This window comes from Aotus nancymaae, unplaced genomic scaffold (genome assembly GCF_030222135.1).
Source record: "Aotus nancymaae isolate 86718 unplaced genomic scaffold, 86718_ANA_hifiasm-v0.15.2.pri h1tg000033l, whole genome shotgun sequence".
Lineage (NCBI taxonomy): Eukaryota > Metazoa > Chordata > Mammalia > Primates > Aotidae > Aotus > Aotus nancymaae.
In genome coordinates this window covers 52,209,690-52,227,351 of record NW_026988447.1, presented here as the reverse complement: position 1 = coordinate 52,227,351, position 17,662 = coordinate 52,209,690, and the positions used below count along the sequence as shown (strand labels likewise).

Genomic DNA, 17,662 nt, shown 5'->3' with positions numbered 1-17,662 from the left:
CTGGCCACCATGGTGAAATCCCGTCTCTACCAAAAATACAAAAATTAGCTGGGTGTGGTGGCGCAGGTCTGTAGTCCCAGCTACTCGGGAGGCTGAGGCTGGAGAATCACTTGAACACAGGAGGCAGAGGTTGCAGTAAGCCAAGATCGCACCACTGCACTCCAGCCTGGTGACAGAGCGAGACTCCGTCTCAAATATATATATATATGTGATGGGAAAATATTTATGCTGTATTAGACAACATAATAAAGCAATGGCCACCATTTATTTGCTAAACACCACGCCTAGCACTTTACAGGCAATATCTCATAATAATCCCGAGACTGGTATTCTAATGATCTCCATTTTGCAGATGAGAAAGTGAGATTTAAGTAGGTTAATTTTCCGAAGTCATATGAATAATAAGTGTAAGAGCTTGTACCTGTGTTTGACCTCAGGCAGACTGACTTTAGAGCTGGTGCTCTTAACCACTAGATCCTTTGTGTCCCAAAGCAATATAGAGAGATTTATTCCACTTTTATTATACAAATATATACATAAATCATGCCTATTTAAATTATGCATATCATAAATATAAAATGGGATATATACATAAAATATGTTCTGTAAATATCATATATTTTATATATAAAATGTTACATATAATATCATAAACATATAACTTTACACACATATGTACATATACATCTACATATATTTATATCTTTTTGATGCCAATGAACAGTTTATAATAAAGTACTCTAATTGTAAAAAGAGGGTACCAAATTTTCAGTTATCCACACTGTTATTTCTCTTTTTTCTACAACCTCCTCATCAATTCTGAACATATTTGATGTCTTTCTTCAAACTAGATTATAAGTTACTTGAGGAGTATTCATATCATATTCATATGCATATCCCTGAGGTGTTTAATACCATATTATGTGGGTTCTCAATAAATTTGGATGAAAGAAGGAAGATTGAGCAGCTATGGAATAAGAAAATACCTGCTCACTTAAGATGCCAGCATTTTTTTTTGCATTAGCTATTCAGGATAAGCATTCCTAACATAGATACAGAAGATTTCATCAGTACTCATGAGCACTTTCATTGAACTCTTATGATGTGCAAAGAAAGGATTACAGTCACTCAATCGGAGGTAAAACTATAAAACACGTGTTTTCACTCCACAAGGGACTCTTAATCTACTTGCAAGAGAAGACCTAAATTATAAAATAACGTGTATGGTTTTCCTAAAGAAACAAACATGGCCTTGATCTCTAGCCTCTACCTTGTATGGTCTTAACTCTTAGGCGTGTACATACCGAGTTCTGAAGATGATGTAAAGCATTTCTCTACTCGAGTCCACGGTAGAATGAGTGTTCTGGGAAGGCCTCTCTAGTGTCTTTCACTCATCTGCCCAGCCTGTCATTGAACATGAGCCTCTCAGCTTTGAGGCCCCTCCTAGAGGGCTCCAGGTGGTACAACCCCTGCTGTGGTCTCCACTTTAGACTCTTTCTGCTCATTATAACGACCCCTCTCCTCAACACAGAGAGTCCTTCGACCACGAGAATTTTGATTCTTTCCACCAGAGTCCAGAACCTTCTCTTAGTCTTCCTTGGGAGTGCTGCAGTTATTTGAGTCCCAAAATGTTTACTCTTTGTGGAGTAAAAGAGCCCTTTAGTTCTTGTAGGTTGAGTATATACCAGACAAACCTCGTCCATTGCCAGAATTGACACCTTCTTTGATGATCACTTATGTTGTTTTGCTAAAACATCCCTTTACCTAACCTTGATAGAGCCCATGCTGTAGGAAGGGGGTAATTGAAACTAAAGAAACACATTGTAGCAAAAAGAAGTTAACTAAATTCATTTGGTCCACAAAAATCTATGTCTCTTTTTCAATGGAGCCTATGGACACAAATACAATATTCTAAAGCAATTGAAGCATGTGAGACCTCTGATCAGACCCTGAAAAAGACTTCCAAGCTGAATTTCCTTCAGTTGCATCAGGGAAAGAGAGTATTTGTCAAAAATGAAAGATACTTACTCTTGCTTGGAGAAATGGGGACAGAGTAGATAATGTAGGGTCCTGTGAGGATCAAGATTTGATGATGGCATATAAAGACATTCAGATTCTCAAAACGCCTTTTTATTTTTTGGTACACTCGGTAGCTAACATTAAGGAAATAGCATGACCTGAAAATGCCTCTCATGTATTGATTAGAGGCTCCAGTCTGTAATCTCAGCACTTTGGGGGACCGAAGTGGGCAGAGCACTTGAGCTCATGAGTTTGGGACCAACCTGGAAACATGACAAAACCCCATCTCTACCAAAAATACAAAGAAATTAGCCAGTCCTGGTGGCGTGTGCCTAGAGTCCTCCGTACTCAGGAGGCTGAGGTGGGGGGATTGCTTGAGCCCGGGAGGTGGAAGTTGCAGGGACTGAGATGACACCACTACACTCCAGTCTGGGCGATGAAGCCATACCTTGTCCAAACAAACAAACAAACAAACAAACCTCTCACGGTAATCTCACAAGAAGCACTTGATCATTATACTGTCTTCCCCTTCAGCATGTCACTGAAGGGAAAAACCACTGTTAATGGCAAAGCCACTGTTTTGAATTTTAATTTGACTGGAAAATTCTACCAGATTTTTTTAACGAAAAGTAAAGAAAATAATGTATACTGCAGACTTACAATTGTTCCACATTTTTTTTTCTTTAAGCTAAGTATGGGGTTTAGAGTTCTGTTCTTGTAAGCAGAGCATGAGTTATTCTGGTCCTTTCCACAAACTCCCACCCAAAATGAGTATTTCTACTGTTGAAGCAGCAGGTTATGAAGAAGGGGAGATCTAGGATTTGAATGGACCACAAGATTAATATAAGCTAATTTTGTTGTTTAATGTTTTAAATTAGAACGCAGTCCATTAAAGACAAGGATTATGTCATGTTCACCATTGTATTCCCACACCTAACACACTGCTCGGCATATGCTAGGCACTCAGTAGTATCTACTGAACCAGTTTAAAGTACAATCCAATCAGAAGCATATTAGTTTGAGTATTATAGTAAGATAATAGACATAATTCCATTTTATTCAGTACTTCATATCTGAAGTACAGCCTTGGTTCCAGGTAGCACACACAATTCAAGAACAATATTGACAAACTAGAATTAGCTCAGAACAGGTCATCCTTAAAGGGCGAGATCTAGAAATGGCACTTCCACCAGGAATAGTTGAAGAAATGGAGAAAATTAGCTTGGAAAAGAAAAGGCTAAAGGTGGATATGAAAACTATCCCCGGGTATTTAAAGGATGGTCATGTAGAAGAGGAACCTGGGTTATTCTATGTTGCTCCTCAGGAGAGAACCAATATTATAAGAAAAGAATTTACAGCTTTGGTGCTTTGATGTTTCTATCTGTCTTACAGTAGAATGGGGTGCCTTATGACTTTTATTGTAGAGATTTGGTTATTGTTGGATGGAAACATGATGAGTAAAAGTTTGGATTAACTGTAAACTCATTTTTAATTCTTCTGTTGACTTGAGATCTTTATTTCCTTTAGAGATACATATTAGAGCAACTGTTAATCTTACTCTATATGCATGTATTTTTGTTTTTTTTAGAATGGCTATACTCCGTTACATATTGCTGCCAAGAAGAATCAAATGCAGATAGCTTCCACACTCCTAAACTATGGAGCAGAGACAAACATTGTGACAAAGCAGGGAGTAACTCCACTCCATCTGGCCTCGCAGGAGGGACACACAGATATGGTTACCTTACTTCTGGATAAGGGAGCCAATATCCATATGTCAACCAAGGTATTCTGTCCCTGCCTCTTGCTTCAATCGAGACGCTTTGGATGCATGTAAACGGGAACCAATCACAGATAATTTGGAACAAAAGGAGCAACATATTAAAAAGAAATGGGGATATCTTACAGACCCCAAGGACAGGAAGGGAGTCAAGCCTTATGAGAGATTAGAAAACCATAAGGGAACAAGGGAGAGACTCTCTGTATGGCAACATTTTTGCTTCTTGACTTTTCTATGCAAGTCTCATTGATCTCTATAGCCCTGCTTTCTTTGCTTCTCCATGTGTGTCTAAAGAGGCTGCCCTATAGCTCCCAATGTTAACATCACTGTAATTGCTCCAGTGTCTGCTGCTCCTCATTCCAAATTTCAGATATAAGAGAAAGAATGGTTCCATCTGGGGTTTAGCTTAAACAGCTGCCTCTAAGCTGGCAGGCCCATGTCTACCACCCAAGGCATTCTTTGGCCCTGCTGGGCATCAGAGGCCTCTGGATAGGAGGTGGGAAACTCAGTAAAATATAGATTTTTTTTGAGTCAACATAAGCCTAGCTTGAGGGGTTTGGTGGTGGTGGTGAGAAAATCTTTTTTGTTTTTTCAATAAGGCACATCAATCATTTTAGCCTTTCTCCAGGGACTGGCCTTTATAGGCCTCCGCATTAATTATAATAGAATGGCAGTCAAAAATATAAGGGAAAAATATTCAAATGTAAAAACATATATTTTTACAAGTACATGTTTTCCAATAAATCTATCCATTCATCTACATATAGATCCATAGATCCACGTAACTTTCTGTCTTACACTTATATATACTCTGCTATAGCCAGCTGCTGAGAAACACAGAATTGGAACCTGTATTTATTAAGTTAGTTTGTTATTTGATGTCTTGATGCTTTCTGTAATATATTGTATGGGCTTAGTGAAAATTAAGTTTCTTAGCTCTTTCCACAAATGTACAAATACCCTATGTTTTCTACATTTCACTGTTAATTGATACTTTTAAAGTATCAGTGATAAGTTGGTCTTAATGACATTTGTAAGTAGGTTATGTAGCATATAACCTTTAGGAAGAGCTATGAAACAGGCAGGTTGCCTTGAATACTTCTGGAACTCGAAAATGTTCCCGTACCTCCCCTACCCTTATGTAGTTTTCTGTCCTTTATAAAAAGTCCCCACAAATCCTTTTTTAAAGTATGTTGAGAGCAAATCATAGGGTTAGTCTTCCAAAGGATATTTGCATTTTTACAAGAACGAACACCATAAAGCCTTATAGTGAAATTCATTGTATCAGATGGACAATCATTACAGTCCAGGGCATGGACGTCCTTGCGGCTACTGAAGTCATATCATTCAGCTGGTCATTTACCTTGTTGGAGAAAATCTGATCATGAAGCATATAATATTTTATTTAATATTAGTGTATGAAGGGGCATATGTTTATTAATAACAAATCTTCATTTGAAAATAAACCAAAGAAATCCATAAACAAATTCAGCAGTATTTCGAGTAGGAGTAAAATTCCAGCTAGTTCATGAAACTGATCTTACAGTGCTTCTGATGCTGTTATTTTTAATTTATAAGAATGACAGATACATAGTGAAATCACTTCAGCATGCCCTCCTTTATGGTATTCTTCTAAATGCATTACTTTCTTTGAGAGCATTTTAGCAGTTAGCAAATATTTAATGAGTATTTTTGAGTTGCACACTTAGCAATGAAGAAAAACATTCAATTTTGAATCACAAAGTAACAGTGATTTCAGTATTACATTTGAGTGGTGTCCTAAACACATAACGTATTTATCACTAAAGTAAAACTTTAGTAAGTTTTCTCAGATATATCTGAATAATAATATAATATACAAAATTTTACATATAAAGCCTATAACCTTGCCTTTTGGTTAGAATTATAAGATAATGCAACTGTAAAAATATCTCAGATAAGAAGCAAAATCGGGCCGGGCATGGTGGCTCACGCCTGTAATCCCAGCACTTTGGGAGGCTGAGGCGGATGGATCACGAGGTCAAGAGATCGAGACCATCCTGGTCAACATGGTGAAACCCCGTCTCTACTAAAAACACAAAAAATTAGCTGGGCATGGTGGCGCATGCCTGTAATCCCAGCTACTCAGGAGGCTGAGGCGGGAGAATTGCCTGAACCTAGGAGGTGGAGGTTGCGGTGAGCCAAGATTGTGCCATTGCACTTCAGCCTGGGTAACAAGAGCAAAACTCCGTTTCAAAAAAAAAAAAAAAAAAAAAGAAGCAAAATCAATAAGTTTTCCCATTGCTTTTGAAGAGAACATATATTCTTTATCTTTTTAAGGCCAACTGAAATCAATGGTTTCATACCCTCCAAATGATTATTTCTCATTAAGGACTATAATATAGCAATTATATTCATTATCCAATCACCATCTATAATAAAATAAAGGTTAGTTGTTGAGTTCACTAGTGTATCTTAGGTGTCTTGAGATTTGATGATCACTTCATGTAATGATCACTTCAATAATAGTTTTATACAGATTGTCTCTGTAAAAAGAAATATTCTTATGTTTGTTATTTAAGAAAGGAGATAAAAAACAATCTTGTTTTATCCTAATACTCAGATTTTTTATACAATAGGATTATATAATACCTGTTTAGAAGTGATGAAAATTTTAATAGAAAAAAGATATATGTCCTCTGTCTCACGCTGTGTTTTATGAAACTCAAAGTTGAGCTCACCCAGAGCTCTAAGGATTAAAAAGCCCCAGGCCCACGAGAAAAAGCCTCCTCTCAAGTTGTAGAATGGGTTTCTCTCTGTAGGTTTCACTTCCATTTTTGGAATAAGGTCAGCGTACTTTTTTATTTCCGGAAGTAGCACTATGGCTTGAGTTCATGAATTTTGAAGAATATGGCTTAGCTTTCTCAGCCTAAGTGCTAATGCAGGAGAGTGGACCTGAAAAGCAGTGGTCAACAGGGGTGGTCGATTTCAGTCAGATGTGAACTGGGGAAGAGGTGCTGACTCAGAGCCCAGGTAGTCACCTCAGTCTGTAGCTGCAGTATGTCCAGGAAGAGCATAAATATACTAGGCATGTGAGCAATAGTGAAGGGAGAGAAATATATGGCATAAACAGACTGTGAGCTAGAACGTAAGCTTTTGTTTACTGCTATGTTCAAGTTCCTAGAATATGAACAGTTCATAACATATGGAACATATTCAAGAAAACACCTGTTAAATGTAAATGATGCAGTAAGGCCACCAGAGTGTGGCATTGACTGAATCAACCACTTTCCCCCTCCGTTCTCCATGCCTTCCTTTTTAAATTAATTCATTACTGTACTTTAATTGCATATTCAAATAAACCGAATAATTACTTGGTGTATGTACACCAAACATGTTGCCTAAAACTTGGCAGTTTACGGTGCTCTATAAATAATGGGGTCACTTTAAGTTAATGTTTAGAAGAATCTCCTGAAAAGAATACTCTCTTTGGGTGCCGGAGAAAGTTTTTCTGAACCCATTTCCTGTAACTGTCCATTTTTTTACACTGATGTGATATTTTGTTGATAAAATATGGATGATTATTCTGCTTATAAAATAAGTGTAATAGTTGGTTGATCAGTTATTTAAATAAATAAGTTGGTACAGCAGGAGATCCATATGGATTTGAAATAAGTGTCATTTGAAAGCTTATTAGCTGAGCTATTTTAAAGCCTCACGTCATAATATAAGTATCCAACATAGAAAATAGAAAATCTAATTTGCCTGAAGTGTTGATTGACTTAGGGGATATGTCTTAGATGAAACATCAAAAATTTAGAGAGTTTGCCTTAAATATCAGAAAATGTGGTTTCTGGGAAGAGGTTGTGAGTTTTCCAGGATTTTTTCAATATTTTATCATAATATTATAGATGATGCAATTTATTTTTTTCTTCAAATGTATCCCTTTGGTTCCATTCTTTTTGTAGAGTGGACTCACATCCTTACACCTTGCAGCCCAGGAAGATAAAGTGAATGTTGCTGATATTCTTGCCAAGCATGGAGCTGATCAGGACGCTCATACAAAGGTAAAGCAAATCATTGTCAATAGTGTGACAAGTTCTGGCTGGGATGATTCCCAGTAGCCCCCATTTGGGTCACCCTATATCCAGGGTCTTCCCTCCTCAAGAGTTCATTCTGAAATATAAACTAATCATAACCCTCTCCTATCCACAAATCTATGGCGGTTCCCCATTTTTTTGCTGGAATCAATTCCAATGGATAGCATGGGGTCAGGACCCTTTGCAGGAAGACTCCAGTTTTGCAGACTTAACTCTACCCTCTCCCTTACTGCTTTAGCTAGTTCACATGACTTGCTGTGTTCCTCATGTATTTGCTTGTCTCCATGCCCTTGGTCTGGAAATGGGTTTTCCCTCTCTATGCCATGAAATTCTTACCCATTCTTTAAGCCTGCTGTAGCTACATCTTTCCTGCATCTCCCCTCAGAGTCATTCTGTATTTGCTGTTTTCAGATATTATTTGTGCCTCTCTCTTAGTTCTTTGCAGATTAAGTCATCCATGTCTGATCTCTCTTGCCGATATGAAGTTCCTTGTGGTCAAGGATTCATATATAATCTGCTAAATAGTATCTTTAGTCAAACCAAATTCTCTGAACTCTGCCCAGTCCTTCTCCTCTGCAGCAGTAACCACTAGAGTAGGACAGTTTCTATTTTATCTATTTCTAACTTTTTATTATTATTTACAGCTTGGTTACACACCTTTAATTGTGGCCTGTCACTACGGAAATGTGAAAATGGTCAACTTTCTTCTGAAGCAGGGAGCAAATGTTAATGCAAAAACCAAGGTAAAATACTTGTAGTCATTTTCAATTCCTACAAGCAAAAAGGTTCAGCTACCTGGATGCCTCATTACTTAGCCAAAGCTACAAGTGTATTTTTTTTTTCCTTTTTAGTTCATCTAAAGTGATTTTGAAGAGGTGACGTAGTTTTGTAATTATTTGAGAATTTTCATTCTAATAACCTTGACAGCCATGCAGGTTAGCTTCAGAACTACATAAAGTTAAAGTAGCTGACATCGATTTAAAAACTTACTGCAGGACACAATAGATGCCTGCTAGAACATTTTGATGTTCTGGCAGATTTCCTTTATATTGTTTCAGGGCCTTGCCCCTCCGCCCCTGACTCCTTATCAAGAAATACAGACCAGCAGCCTAGACTGCATGCTTTTCATTTTTAATGAACTCTGTCACATTCAGAACATCACGTGGTCATGCTCAGTGAGGCAATAATGTATAAGGCCTGGGCTGGAAGTTCTCAAGGATAATGCACAGCTGACTTGATCCCAACAGCTTCCCCAGTGGCATTCAAAAGGTCCTATTCAGCAAAGCAAGGCCAGAACATAATACTTTTCTTCAGTGAATTAAATTTGGTTCAAGGTGAAGAGAAGTGCATACTGTAACTATGGCCATTATGCATAATACAACTTGCAAATTCTCCAAGTTCTTTGGTCCAAGGAAATATTTATTTGCACTTTTTTAAAGGTCATATATCAGAAATTTCTTTTTTTCTTTTCTTTCTTTTTCTCTTTCTGTTTCTTTTCTTTTTCTTTCTTCCTTTTTTTTTTTTTTTTTTGGAGACAGGGTCTTACTCTGTTGCCCAGGCTGGAATGCAACGGGCAATGGCATGATCAGAGCTCACTGCAGCCTAGAACCTGGGCTCAAGTGATTCTCTTCCCTCAGCACTGGCTAGGACTACAGGTGTGCAGCACCATGCCCAGCTAATTTTTAAATGTTTTTGTAGAGATATGGTTTCACCATGTCGCCCAGGCTAGTCTCGAACTCCTGGGTTCAAGCGAAATTCTCCTGCCTTAGCTTACCAAAGTACTGGGATTACAGTGTGAGCCACCAAGCCTGGCCCAGAAATTTCTAATTACAGCTATTTGAGCGGGCTCAAGTAAATGAGTGTGAGCACATTCAGGACTTTCCAAAGCCATCATTCAAGATTCTATAAATTAAAAATATACAGAAGTTTTATAAGTCAGGTATTCTCTTAGAAGCTGAAACAAAATCATTTCTACACATAAGCATGTTTATAGCTAATTTAAAGCAAACTTATTTTTAAACTATAAATAATAGTATTAACATTTAAGATTCAGACTTATAATCTTACTCTAGCAAGAATAGCTGCTGCCTAGTTGCTGATCAGTTTTTAAGTTCTCATGAAATTGTACTTTGAGACTTATTTAAAGCCTCCAATATGAATTCTCAGGCATTAGCTCCTAATACCTTTTCTGCTGAGCCAGCTCCAATATAAGGACTCCAGGAAAGACATTTTTTGTTGTAATCCAAGTATTCCCTCGAAATGAACAAATGTAACAATACAGTGAGATGTTGGCAGGGCTTGAAAATGCCTGTCATACTTTTAAATGTTTCATTGTTGAAATGGTTATAATATTTAGAAGGCAAACACTATATTGTCTAGAGAATATCAATGGTCTCCCTGGAGTTTGATCTGCATTGAATGAAGATTTGATTGAAAGAAAAATCTCATTTTATCATTTCAGTTTTTTTTTTTTAAGTAAACTGTGACTTGGACTGTTACATTTCGAACTGTGTATCTTCAGGGAAATAGACACAAACCTCAAAGGACAGTCTTTTAATGAACTCTTCAGATTTTTTTTTTCATCTGAAAATGACATCTTTGAGAAAGGAATTAGGTTTTCTTCCTCAGATCTTATCTGTAGTTAAGCTGTAACTATATCTTAGCTGTAGCTACTAAAAATGGTTTCATTGCTTTACAAATATAAACATATATGTTAACTTAATTCCTAAACTCTCATGATATGGTATAAAATATTTGGAAAACGGAACTTACTTTATAAGACTATTTGTTGCTTAAGATTAGAAGAAAACCCTGTTACAGCAGCTAGGGGCAAACCAGACCTGGTTAAATATATATTTAATTTGCAAAGAGGGTTTATTTTCATTTGCATATGAAAAAAAATTTCTTTATTAAAGACACTGTGAAGATTATAGAGCTCTTCAATGAGAAAAAAATAATAATCAAAACATCGAAGTGTTTGCTAAAATTTTCAAAGCTAGAAAAGAAAATATATTCATGAACATCTTATCTGATCCTTCACCAAGCTTGAAATCTTGGCCATTACCATTTTACAAATGAGGAAATTGGGGTTTAGAGAGGATTAGGGATTTGCAAATAATTGGTAGAACTGGGTCTAGAGCTTTTAGACAGATGGGCCTATGACAGTAGATTAAGAGTCAACCAAATGTTTACGTAAACACTTGAATTGCTCCAGACTTACCTGGCAAATATACTCACTGGAGATTTCAGGTAAAGATTAGATTAAATCAGGGCTGGGGAACATTTCTGTGGCCACAATGTCCACTGATCTACTGAGGGCAGGAATTTTGCTTTGGCATTATTAATTTACATATATTTATAGATAATTTAAATGTATTAGTATGTCATAGGGGTATATTATTTTATTAATTTATACGCTAAGTTATTTAGCATATAGTGTATGATTAGTAAATGCTTGTTGAATGAATTAACTTGGCTGATACTGAAGAGATGAACTAAATTCAGTGGATAAGACATTGTAAACACAATGAATAGGAAGAATTTTTATGAAAAGAAGTATCACTTAGTGTATTCTCTTTAAATGTCCGTGGATTATCTGATTTGGCAGCAGAGTCCCTGTAATAGCCAAAGGCTTCTTGGAGTCCCTGTAATTGATTTATGTTTCCAGGTTTCCTGGGGCCATCCCATTGTAGGGATTTATAAGCAGATGTAAGACTTCCAACATGACAGAGCTGAGGAAGTGTCACACTTAGGGACACGTAGGTAGACCTCGACACATGTGGGCATGTTCCTATGGGCAGAAAGAGTACAATGAATTTATAAAAGAAATCACGTAGCACCCACATATATAGTAGACAGAGCAAGCAAATATGTATGTTGGTCACAGGGCAGCAGTGACATTGTATAAAAGGGATATGTACACTTAAAAGTTAGAGTATAAAAGGGCCATTTAGAACTTAGAGCCCAGAACAATTGGGTCTGAAACGTAGATAAAATATTATGAGTGGTGAGGCAGGTACATTTTTTTTTTTAAATACTTTTAAGTTCTGAGATACATGTGCAGAACGTGCAGGTTTGTTACATAGGTATATATGTGCCATGGTGGTTTGCTGCACCCATCCACCCGTCATCTATATTAGGTATTTCTCCTAAGGCTATCCCTCCCCTGGCCCCCAACCCCCGACAGGCCCCAGTGTGTGCTGTTCCCCACCCTGTGTCCATGTGTTCGCATTGTTCAACTCCCCACTTATAAGTGAGAACATGCAGTGTTTGGTTTTCTGTTCTAGTGTTAGTTTGCTGAGAATGATGGTTTCCAGCTTCATCCATGTCCCTGCAAAAGACATGAACTCATCCATTTTACGGCTGCATAGTATTCCTTGGTATATATGTGCCACATTTTCTTTATTTAGGCTATCATTGATGGGCATTTAGGTTGGTTCCAAGTCTTTGCTATTGTGAGCAGGGCTGCAAAAAACATTTGCGCATGTGTCTTTCTAATAGAACGATTTATAAACCTTGGATTAAAAAAAAATAGCCATTGTCTGATAGCCATTGGCTGTCATGGTCTTCTGCATAGGATCTGAACCTCAACTGATTGTGGAGAAATTACTTAACTTTCTTATTTTCAGTTTAATCTTGTCTGAAATGGGGAGAAAAGCTGTTCTTGGAAAGGAATGTAAAATTTAGATTTACTTTCAATGATTTAAAATCCCTAAAGATAAGCCAAAGGTTAAGTATTAGGAGAGTCATGATGCACAGGCAGTGGTTTATATGACCCTCTGCAGCCTTCATTTAAAAACAATTTTACTCTTACCTGTTTCCCAGGGAAGAAATCACAGGGATCATGCTCTTTCTTATTTTAAATCTCTCCTTTCAGCTCAGATGTGAGCAGAAGTCAATGGCACCCACCCCCTTCACCTTTTAAGGGAGCCCTCATTTTTACTGCTAACTGGTTAAAATGTGTTAATAGTTCTCATTTGGATTATGTGAATCTTGTTTCATCAGCTGCTCTCTTCTCTTTGTTTAGCAGACCATAAGGTGTGAGGGAGTGTTTGCTGTGAGAAATGGGTTGCTGATTGTCTTGGGTTCCAAATAAAGCGTCCGTAATGGTTTCGTCGTAAATAAGACTATTTAAAATAAAGGCTAACCTAATTTTCCTCTCCCTCTGCAAATCGGGTGCTGGGCCCACCGCCACTGTCCTCCTCAGAACGGCTACACGCCTTTGCACCAGGCCGCGCAGCAGGGCCACACGCACATCATCAACGTCCTGCTCCAGCATGGGGCCAAGCCCAACGCCACCACCGCGGTAAGGCAGACTCCACTGCCCCTCACCACACTTTCTCCGTTTTCCTCCCTTGCCCTGGTGGCTTCCTGTCTGAGCTGAGTGAGGTCAGATTCATTCAGTGAGCCTTATTCCTTAAATAAGCCCCCTGGACTCTGGAAAGCCCCAGATTTTTAGGCAGGCTTTCCAGAAGTCAGTGTGACTTCCCCAGAAGTGCTTGCCCTGGGAGGGAAAGCAGTCAGCCTGACTCGTTGGCTCTCCCTGGAGAGGGGGGCCCTCCTTTTGGGCTGCTGGAACGTGCTCTGCTTACAGCTGGCTCTCAGATGTGAGCACAAATTGACTCCCCCCAACCACCGCCCCCGCCCCCGCCGCCTTCTTAAGGGAGCACAGTAAGGGAGCTTCTGGCTTAAACAAAGCTTATTGGGTTGTGGAGCCATTGAAATGTAAACTAAGCGGTGCAATTAAACAAACTGGGATCCCCCGTGGCCTGGGCTGGATGCAGCCTGAATTGCTTGCTTGTGTTACTTTGCTGCATAGTGAGCTTCTGCACAGCTGTAGCTAAATATGTTACTGTGTTCCCTATGGTAACATCTTACCTGCAGCAGATGGCCTGACCTCTGATGGGGGATAAGTGTACCTGGTACTTGCTAACAGGTTTTGGAGGTGTCAAGAGATACTTTCTTAAGCGCAATACGGTGTTTGTAGAAGATATTTGACAGCCTTAGGGTTAAAGCGTCAAGTGCTTCTTATTAAAAAGAGCAAGCAGATGCAAGCTTGTTGTGTTACCATGGTGACCTGGGCTATAGTCTGAAGAAGTTACAAAGACAGATTTAGACGTAATGGTAAAAACTAGTGATTTTCCTAAGCTGTGCCTTGTTTTGGAAGGAAATGCTGGCTCATGCAGAGCAGCGGGTGAGCTCATTGGCTCACATCGCAGTCCGCTCTCTCATTTCTCACTCTCTTTCTTTCACTCTCTCTTCAGAATGGCAACACTGCCTTGGCGATTGCTAAGCGTCTGGGCTACATCTCCGTGGTCGACACCCTGAAGGTTGTGACCGAGGAGGTCACCACCACCACCACAGTGAGTACAAGTGACTGACGATCTTCAGCCCTGTTGTCTTGGCTTTCAAGCTAAATACATGTATAGTACTTTTTCACTCACAAGATGTTTGGAGCTTTTAGTTTTGGACTTCTTTTGTTGAATGTATTGTGGCACATACATAGAAGTATGCAGAAGTAAATGAACTCACAAGGAATACAGAGCTTTAGCTCCCTTTACTCAGCATTGATCCCTATACAATGTGTGAGTATAGTTTTATAATATTTGGTCCCTTTTTCTGTGACTGGCTTATTTTCTGGCTCCTCTGCCCTTTTCCTTTAGTTGTGTGTGACACCTACCGCTGGCAAAGCGGTAACGCACTCCACTGCAGACTTCTTCCCTTAGCTAGGAGGTCAGGCCAGCCTCTGGAAAGACCCTGGTCTTCCCGGCACTGTGCTCATAACTGGATCACATGGACTCCCAGTGAGAGCAATTCATCCTTATTTGCAACTTCTTTCTGATCATTATTTTTTAATTCAAAAAGAGAATTGCCTGTGCTTTGTGGGTAAATTATGCCTCTATCATGAAAAAGTATATTTTTAAATTTTTTATTTTCTCTGTTTTGAATACAACTGCTGATTCTTCATGACAGATCTGTTATTGTTATTACTGGCCTTTGCTAAAGAAACTATAGAAGAGTAAAGACCATGATAATACTGAGTCCTGATGCTTCTGTGCCATCAGTGGGAGCAAAGTTGAAAGGAGGCCTCCTGAGAGGGGGCTCCTACCTCAAAGTGGAAGTGCTATTATATTTGTATTTATTCATTCACGAACTTTCTACTTAAGCATGGATTAAAGAATGGCTCTTCGCTTTATCTTTGTAAAGTAGAAAAGTAGAGGAACAGCAAAACGTGAGAAGTTCTTCAAAGACAATAAGACCACAGATAAACAAATAAATAATTCTGAAGGAGCTTCTAGTAAATGCTCCAAAGTAAAAATGCATATAGAATTTGAAACGCTTGGTTCATTTGACAGATATGAGGAAAAAGACAGGAATTTTAAGCTGACAGTAAGTTCCTGTTGACATACATCGAAGTGATGGAATACAGTTGGTTTAACATGCAGTTTTAGGCAGAGTGGAGTATGATTTATTAATGAGCTGCAAGACACAAACTGAATTTAGATGGGAGAGAATAGCACTGCTTGTTTTCTGAGGCAGAATCTTAAAACCTTTGGCCGGTGCACCATAATATTTTTAAAAATTTAAAGTATGGCTTTAATAAATTATATAGGAGAAAAACAGGTCTTGTCACTGCCTAGCACCATACTTGTAGGTCACTATATTTAATGGTTTTTTCCTTACTTTATGATTTCTTATGCCAGGAAAATCTTCATAGTAAGGATCCGCACATATATACCTCTTTATTTTGATATCTTTTAAACAATGTGTACATCACAGTATGTAAAGCCCGTAGTGGCAAGATTGGCCAAGCACACCTCTTCTGCCATTAGAAGTCATGTTTTCTCTAAACTTTATTACCTTTTTCCTGTTCTGGAAATCTTTTATGTTTATTTTACCAAGTCATCACTAGATGGCAAGCTTGTATCTCTTCCTATCTTGTACCTACTTTGCTTCCATTCATTTCGTTAACTGATTTATTCCTTCATTATTTATTGGATGTAAAGTATGTGCTAAGTGCCGAAGAGTTATCAGTGGTGAACACCAGCAACTTCAGCGTAGTGAGAATGGAGAATGAGGCTCAGGCTTGGTAGGAAAATAAATTCATATTTTACTCAACAAAACTATTGAACTTATATGTCTGGTGTCAAAGAGATCTCAGGTTTATATTACTCAGGTTAATGACTTCAAACACAAAGATCTCTATTTAAAAAGAGGAGGAAATAAGCATTCCCTGGTTTGTCTCTGAACACTGTAATTGCTGTTTCTAAATAAGTTTTCAGTGTCCTTGTCAGAAATCAGATACAAGATCATCTCTCCGCCACATCAAGCTCTGGGGAAGACAGGGGATGAAAGTTCTTTTAGAACTCTCTGTGAGCTTTTTTCTTTTCTGGTAACTATTATTCTCTACATTCTGTAGCTGAGCGTTGCTCCATCAAAGTTGCTATACTTAGAATTCAAGTTTCTAGGTGAAAAGCCAATAAAAATAGAAAACATAACACCATTTCTGCTTTCCGTTAGGACACTAAGAAATCATTGTCACATGAACTAAACAAGTATCTCTTTTATCTAAATGGATAGTTTTAGTGGTTACGTGTTTCCATGCTGGTCTCTCTTCATTGTCTGCTGCTCTTTGAATTGGCTTCTCTTATAATTGTGAGCTAAATTGTTTTGTGAAATGGAAATTGAGGATAAGAATTGGAAGAATAGATTTATTCTTTATGTCTATTCTGGGAGTCTTCTTACAATAAACTTCCTGTCTTTGGAAAGAGATTTTCAATCATTCTTTTCCCACATAATATTTTTCCACATAATGTGTTATTAATGATATTAAAGACAGTAATATTTAAGTTTAAAAATATGTCAGGCATTGAGGGAAGATCTAAGCTTCAAATTTAGGTTGTTGGGTTTTAAAGCTCATGTTTTTAACCTCGCTGATATAACTGACTTTGGTTTTGCTGAAAGTAGCTTAACAGGAATTTTATGAAGAAACTGTTTTCACCTGATTTTCAACAAAAAGAAAACCACTTAAATGGTGCCTTTTATTGACTTTTGTGGGAGTATCATATTCAATATCATTTTCTAAAATCTAGTCACTAAAAATGATTTGAAACTGTTGATGATCGCACAAGAGACACTTAATAGTTAAGTAAAATTAATAAAAGTTAATGTTTTTACCATTTAAATGCAACAGTCGATTACATCTGTACAACTGACACGTTAATTCGACATGAACAGTAGTTGTATGATGTGCATTACGAGCAACCATGTAATCCTTTTGATTAAAGAAGGTTTCCTTTCCTAGTCCTCCTTTTGAGTTCTTTACTACAAAGTATGAATAAAGTCATTTTGTAGACACCAGAGTAAGGCAGTCGTTTGTAAAGGAAAAACCACTTCTGTAGAATTTTCTGAGACATTTTGGAATTGTGGCTTGTTTCCTTAACCTCTGCTTTTCTAACTTTACTTTGTGAGACACAGCAGGGAACATGAGAGAGTTTAGCATTCTCCTGGGATTACAATCACTATATGTCTGCCAGAATGGATATCAGAATGTTAGAGACACATTTCTGGTGACAGAAGCCAACAAGCCCAATCCACTAATGCAGGTTGGAAGAATTGTGGCATATGACTCATCCTTCTACTAATTGATCAACCATCATCAATTATTCCTATTATTTGTGTAATCTTAAAGTGATCATGTTTTATGTTACATATAATTGATATACAGAGCATTAATCACTGAATAGTAAAATAAAAATATTATATTTATTTTTATTTGAACATT

At 37.9% G+C, this 17,662-nt stretch overlaps 1 protein-coding gene across 50 annotated transcripts in view; it reads left to right on the top strand.

The window, feature by feature from the left end:
* The window catches only part of ANK2 (ankyrin 2), a 678,679-nt gene that overhangs the window by 574,126 nt on the left and 86,891 nt on the right, over positions 1 to 17,662 (top strand). For all 50 annotated transcript variants that reach the window (XM_064383969.1, XM_064383979.1, XM_064383978.1 and 47 more), the window contains 5 exons: positions 3,608 to 3,805; positions 7,747 to 7,845; positions 8,523 to 8,621; positions 13,085 to 13,183; positions 14,142 to 14,240. In XM_064383969.1, the coding sequence (XP_064240039.1) occupies positions 3,608 to 3,805; positions 7,747 to 7,845; positions 8,523 to 8,621; positions 13,085 to 13,183; positions 14,142 to 14,240 (594 nt within the window). The remainder of the gene's footprint in view (positions 1 to 3,607; positions 3,806 to 7,746; positions 7,846 to 8,522; positions 8,622 to 13,084; positions 13,184 to 14,141; positions 14,241 to 17,662) is intronic.